This window comes from Gouania willdenowi, chromosome 1, assembly GCF_900634775.1.
Source record: "Gouania willdenowi chromosome 1, fGouWil2.1, whole genome shotgun sequence".
Classification (NCBI taxonomy): Eukaryota; Metazoa; Chordata; class Actinopteri; order Blenniiformes; family Gobiesocidae; genus Gouania; species Gouania willdenowi.
Window position 1 is genome coordinate 41,365,269 of NC_041044.1, and position 7,014 is coordinate 41,372,282.

The 7,014-nt window shown below is 43.0% G+C and overlaps 1 protein-coding gene across 1 annotated transcript; it reads right to left on the bottom strand.

The window, feature by feature from the left end:
* Positions 1-2,181: 2,181 nt before the first annotated feature.
* On the bottom strand, positions 2,182-5,370 carry nfil3-5 (nuclear factor, interleukin 3 regulated, member 5; the record flags this gene model as incomplete). Its single annotated transcript, XM_028454278.1, is given in 9 exon segments — positions 2,182-3,941; positions 3,944-3,989; positions 3,991-4,076; positions 4,079-4,160; positions 4,162-4,529; positions 4,532-4,596; positions 4,684-4,879; positions 4,882-5,254; positions 5,257-5,370. Coding segments are annotated over 9 exon segments (1,659 nt in total), but the record flags the coding sequence as incomplete, so codon positions are not given.
* Positions 5,371-7,014: the final 1,644 nt, after the last annotated feature.

Below are 7,014 nucleotides of genomic sequence, written 5' to 3' on the forward strand. Positions count from 1 at the left end.
ACATCTATATACCAAATACCTTCACAGAACATCATGGGTTCTCTAACACATCGCAGTGTACGGAGTGGTTTTGAAGCTCATGTATAGTCTAATGATCACATGTTCATCACCTGAACATGAAGTTGAACTTGTAGACATGGTAGTTCAAAGGTAACTTCAGTGCACTTGTACATGTGTGTCAGTACGTGTTCTACTGACCGGCTCAACTAACTTGGCTGCAACAGGAACCCCGAGTTCCAAGTAGTTCGCTGAAGTTGACACTGAAAAAAGGAGTGTGACATAACTCGCCCGCCCTCGCTGACTCTGAATAACCCCGATCTCTCTCTCTCTCTCTTTCTTTCTCCTTCTCTCTCTTTTTCTCATCCTCTCCCTCTCCTCCATTTTCTCTCCCTCCCTCTTTCCCTCCTCACTGACCTACTTTCCCTCCACTGCCTCATTTATTCATTGGTCTTGCACAACACAAAAGCAGCTTTTACAGCTCAAAGATGGGCTGGAAGGAAGAAAAACATGAACATGTATGAGTAACTGGGGTGGGGGGAGGTTGTGGGGGAGGGAGAGTTGGGGGTGGTGGTCTGGAGAGGAAATGAGGGGATACTGCAGTGGGAGTGCATTACAAAGCACTGCAGTTTCTCTGGGGAATGTCACCTTGTTGGTTGGAGGATGGCAACGTGTCGTATCACTGATTGTACACATCAGTGTGCAGTCAGACGTTTACACACACACACACACACACACTTAAAACATGCACACACACACACACACCTCATCAATATGTGTCACGAAACATCTAACTGCAGAAAATGCATTTATTTTGAATCACATGGTTACACAACCACAGGCTCTAGACCAAGGAAAGAAAACATGCATTTATTTTTTGCATTAAATTCCTCACTCTGATAATCTACAGATTAATAATAATAATAAAAAAAAACTTATAAACACTTATAGTTAGTTTTCCCATCAGCTATTCTTCTTTTTACCTATAACCGTGGGCTCGGACAGAGGCTGAAATGTTCAGCTCTGACTCTGACGCAGGTTTTATTCCTAGTGGTTATGTAACTTGTTTTTTGCTTGTTGCTCTCTGATATTCAGTCTTCATCAGTTGAATAACAGATGATGATGATGATGATGATATTGAGCAATTCTCGACCCTCTCAAGCACTAAAATTAAAAGCATTTTTTAGATATGCTGGAACAACGTGTTCTTTTTTTTTTTTTTTTAACATTTTTGTTTATTGAGTCACAAATGTTTTAAACGAGGTTTGTTTTGTTTTCACTGAACACATTATGTTCAAAACCCTTTTTATTGTTTTTATTTGTTAAAAAGCTTTTATTAAGCTGGGACCTAAATAGTACATGCTTATAATTATATACGTTTAAAAGAAAAATCCCTTATAGAATAAAATAAAGAAATATATATTTAATAGATTATTGTAGCCTTTAACTTTAGTCAGTAATGAAATAGTTAAAATAAATGCACATATATACAATATAATTTGTATATTTTTTTCTCTTGTTTTTTTTTTTGTTTATCTCTCATTTTGTATATTTTGTTGTCATTGTTATTTTCTTTATGTGGATCTTAATATTCTTTTTTAGAATATTTTTGCTTTTGTGTGTGCGTGTTTTTTAAGCAATTTTATGTATTTACTTTTGGGGGTTGCACAAAATATGGAGTGAGTTGCCCAAGTCTGTTATACAGATCATTTGTATTTGATATTTATTCTTGTTTAAAGTGTCCTTGGGTGTAAAGAAAGGGGATTGTATTCAAATAAAATGTGTTATTAAATTTAAGGCATTAAAAAAACTGAGTGTTAAGTGTAGAGGGAATGCTGACAGCAGGTAATTAAACTTATAGTGTGACTTCTTCTACAGGAATCATGATAAATGTTCAGCTTTCAGAAAGTTGTAATATTGTATTTAACATCCCTTTGCCAACTTAAAGTTTTCACCTACTTCTGCATTAATGTTGAAGCTGCACTTTAGTGTTTAATTTTAGCAGGTCTGCCAGTAGGTGGTGAACCAGTGAAGTTTAACAGGCAGACTGGGATATTCCAGTCTGAGCGCTGCCTGTGGGCGATGAATCAGTGAGTCACACTGCTGTATGTGCAGGTGTGTGTTGATGTTGGTGCATTGGTCACTTTTCATAAACTCACTACAACAAAGGAGAGAGAAAATGGCAAGAGTTTAACATCTTTTTTATTATTTTTTTACTCCAAATTTTTTTTTTCATTTTTCTATTTGCATATCCACGTGAAGTAGAATGATACAGAATCACTTCGGGACAAGCCGTTGTTCTTCTTTTTTTTTTTTTTTAAGTTTTCAAAATGTAGAACGACAAAGGTTATACAATAACACGGAGTACAAACGGTTTCTGGGGGCAAAGAGTGACCGCGTGGGTAAATACACAGCACGAGTAAGAGTCAACGGCAAAATGACAGAAGTGGACGACATAAAAACACGTCATAATAATAATAATAATAATAACAAAAACCCAATAAAATAGAAAATAACAATATTATTAAAATAATGATATAATTATGACAGCATTATACAGGAGAGAGAGTAAGAGACAAGATTTACATTTATACAGAGTGGCCAGAGGCAGGCACCAGGAAGTGAAACAGTAAAACTTGAACACACTGAGTGATCTATCGTAGCTAAAACAAGTCATCGCGGGAAGTAAAGGGGAGCATTAAGACATCGGCCGATGTGGGGAGGAAAAAAACACGATAAAGAAGAGGCACCTTATAAAGAGAGAGCAGCTTTAAGTAGTTGCGACTAGACAGACTTTTTCTGGGATTTTTAACTGGATTGGATTTGAAAAGTGGCCAAATGAAGCCTGTATTGTGCTTGTCAATTTCCCACCAACAGCAGCATTGACTGATATGCAAATAACTGGACCAATGAGGTCTAGTGGTGTCAGGGAGGTCAGACCCTGATCGAACCGTTAGCCTGGAAACCAAGGAAAACTTTGAGGCTTATTCTGGGAGCAAAGACTGTACAAAGGTGACTGAAAACAACGATACCAATCACGTTTGAAGTGTACAGCTTCTTAAATCTCCCTCATCGCTTCATTTTTTTGTTTTTTTTTTAAGTTTTTTTGCTGCATTTTTCTTTCTAAAATATATAATCCATATATGCAAAGTTTTATGTCACAGTAATATACAATCTAAGTGCTTCAAGGGTGAAAGGGAACCTGTGCGCAGGCGAGAGAGGAAGAATGGAACGCTTTGCCAAAAAAGAGAAGGTAAAAGGAAGGATGCGTCTTTGGTTAAAGAAATGTTCCCATAATGCCACGATAAATCACTGGCCAGCCGCTAAGGCAGTTTACAGGCATGAATTAAGAGTTTGAGACGTGAAAAATGTTCCTTCTCTTGTTCTGGTGAAGTTTCATTCTGTCAAAGCCCTCGTCAGGCTGTTGTGATGGTAAAGAGGGATCAGAGAGGAGGAGAAGAAGGAATGACCCAGTGATGATTGACAGCAAGTTCACATTCAAGCTGCATCTCCTACACTTTCATTTCTGTCTCCCAATGTGACGATGGGATTCATGGATGTTTTACAGACTCAGGCAAGGCCTCGAGGCTTTGCTCAAACTGCCCCCAAATGTCCTTAATCGCACCTCTTATTGCGTCCCCCCCTCTCACTGCCAGACTCCTTCCTCCCACCCTCTTTCTTAAGCTCCGCCTGCTCACTTTCTTCAGCCTTCGCCTCTTCCATGTAATCAATGTCATTGTCCACCTCTCTGCTGTCCCCGTTGGCCTGGCCATTATGAGGATTGCTGGGCAGAGCGAGGTAAGGGTGTTGGGGCAGAGTAGGGTACAGCTCCGTCTGAGGGCCGGCCGGCGCGTTCGACATGGCCCTGTACTTGAGGCGGAGCTTGTGAGGCAAGGCGGTGCCCTTGACCTCAGCTTGGCACTCGGCGTGAAAGCCAGCGTTTCCCTCCGTTTCTGGTGGTAGCTGCTGATGTCAGAGGACGATGAAGAGGGAGGACTCGTCATCGGTGGAGCCTTCCTTGTCGGAGCTACGTGGATCTCCATCACTGGACGACGTGTCCTTAGCAGAAGAGTTGTGTGGTAGTAACTGTCCGCCCGTGGGCCGCCCTCGTAGGTGAGCACTGGCGGCTCTTCATCCAGTGTGTTGAGGAAACTGCTGCGCTGTATGAAGGAGGTCATTGCCCTCCTCGCTGTGGATGAGCTCGGGGGCAAAGGGGTTCTGGAGACTGCTCTGGCTTTGGTAGCTACAGGGTTGGCGGTCATCGAGCTGTTGGTGATTTTGGTTATACCTGTGCTGCTGCAGCTCCTCCTCAGAGTCGCCGTGTTCGTCGCATACTCGTACTGTGGAGAGTCACACGGTCTTCGTCCTCTCCAGCTTCTCCGCCACCTCTGTGACCGTCAGCGAGCAGTCGGAGAACTTAGAGCTCAGATGCTGAGGCGTTCGGCTCTGCTGGAGGGGCTGATCCTCTGATCTCTGACTCTCCATGGGGTAACAGCCACTGCTGGAGCGATACAGGATGACGCTGCGCTGGCAGAGGTGGCTTGAGGGGCAGGACTGGACACCTCCATGTGGATCTGTGGCTGCTGCTGTTTGGTGATGCTGGTAGTCCCATTGCATTGTCAGCCAAGGGGGCCGCTTTGTAGGTGAGAGGAAACCATAGTAGTGTGTTACCATGGTAGACCCCACTAGGTCATTCCACTGGGAATGGCATTGCTGATCCCGTTGGGAATTCTGTTGCTATCCAGCCCAGTCATTTCTATGCTTGAGGGCTCTGTTTTGATGCTGTAGCCAATGGGGTCGGGGCTGTCTCTGGAGGAGCCGTCAGACATGTCAGACACAGACCCTCGTGGAGAGTACTTGTGGAGGGCGTTGTGACGTTCCCACGGCTCGACTGTTCCGTTTCAGAGGAGTCAGAGTTCATCATGACTTGGGACGCACTGGAATAACCGCTACTGCAGAGGTAGGAGCTACTGTTGGGGATGCCACTGATGCTGCCCTCGGTGCAACCCGCCGTGGCCTCCGCCGCGCTGCTGGTGATCTGCTGACTTTTCTCCACGTAGGAGGCGGTGCTGATGAGGCCAAAGCGCAACTTCAGTTGAAGAAGCTCCGTCTTCAGACGAACGTTCTCGTCGTTGAGAGCCATGACGCGGTTCTCCAACACCATGTCGTTGAGGCGGCGTTTCTCCCTGGAACGCTTCGCTGCCTCATTGTTCTTCCTTCGTTTTTCCCAGTAGGAAGCATCTTTCTTCTCATCGGAGAGATAAACTCTCGCTTGCGACGCGAGGTTACGCTCGGCTTGGAACCTTTACCTTGGCGACCAGTCCGCTCTCCGCCTTCGGGGAGAGGGACGGGAGGCTTCCACTGTAAGAGGAAAACGAGTCAACCTCCACATTGTTTTATTGTCATTAGACGGATGGTGTAAATTCAGACTTTCCATTTTCCCAGCTAGAGGTGTAAACTCTAGCAAAGGGGCAAAAGGGGGTAGGGAGAAATGTGATGCTATGTGTAGGCTTTCTTTGTTCCCGCGGGAGCTTGGCTTATGTCGCAGGATCTGCAAAAACTTCTGGATGAGGTATTTGTGCTCCGCGTAGCGATAGCCTCATTGATTTTTATTACTTGTCCTCGAGTTGTTCAAGTGTCCAAATTAGCCAGGAATATTAAAAAGAGGTGAAACTCCAAGAAAACCCCAGACATTGAGGTGGTTGTTTGGAAAGTTGAAACCAGAGAAATTAAAGTTTGTCCTTTGGCCAAATAGTCGTTCCGACTGTCTCAGCAGCAAATAGCTCGAGCTGTCCTTAGAGTCTCGCTGGGGGAGAATTTGGGTTTTGTCTTTGTTTGTCGTCTCTAGACGCTGCTCAGCTGCGTTCGGTGTCCTTAAACTGGGCAAACTGTAGGTCAGTTTTTTCTACTTTGGGCTCCTGGAGGATCCAGCTTCAGAGCTACTCAGTGTTGGTTGATCACAAGCTGAGTTACAGAGAGAAAAGAGAGAAGGGCAAAGAAAGAGGAAATGGTTAGATCAGCTGTAAAAACTACAGAGGATTTATTTTGCATACAATTCAGTTCAAGCCAAGGTTAATAAAGTAAAGCAAAGCTTCACTGTAGCTCTATTGTGGGCTTAAAATAATGCACAGCTTATAAACAGACTACCAAAAGTTTAAACCAGTGGTCCCATCACAAATTTCCGGTGACCCTTGAGACTTTTTTCCCCTCTAAAATTAGTTTTTGGATCATGTTTGTTATACTGTTATACAGAGTAGCCAGTATAAGTGCACAAAGTACCAACAAGCGCCAGCTCAGATATTTTTACTCTGCATTTTTATTTAACTAGATTAATATTTCAGAAAGTGAAGTATAGAATAAAGTTTTTAACATGGTGTGTTGTGTTTTTTTGCCCCATCTAAAAAAGTAATACATAAATTATATTATTTAAGTGCAAGAAAAAGTGGAAAAACATGAAGTCTGAGTCTGATCAGACCTTGAGGATTTTATGCATGTTATCCAACCATTTAAATATAAAACAAGGTCAAGTTTGTCTGTCGTGTCTCAATCTTCGAGTACATTCTCTGCAAATTGCACAACAACCTTGTGTGTGTGTGTGTGTGTGTGTATACGCTGTAGCCTGACAGGAAACCCAGCCCACAGAATGAGTGGTGCATCAGTGAAATAAAAATTTTTTAAAAAAAACAAACGGTGCAGAGCAGGCGGATGTTGACAGCATGTTGGTGTTATGTAACAGCTCCTGATCTGTTCTTGTTTTAAGCTCTGCCTCTCTGCATTAGTTAATAACACACCATTACACCCAGCCCTAGAGTCTGACAAACACTTTTTTATTTATTTATTGGCACACACAGAGAGTGTGATCGTAATGATCTGGGACACTGTGCCAATGGGAAATGACGTCTTGGGGCATGACATTTAAAACCCTGAGAGTGAACCATGCAGTGACGATTGACGAACAATGGCAGCTTATTAGAAAACTGAGAAAATACAAGATTTTTTTTTGTGAGATTCATTTAA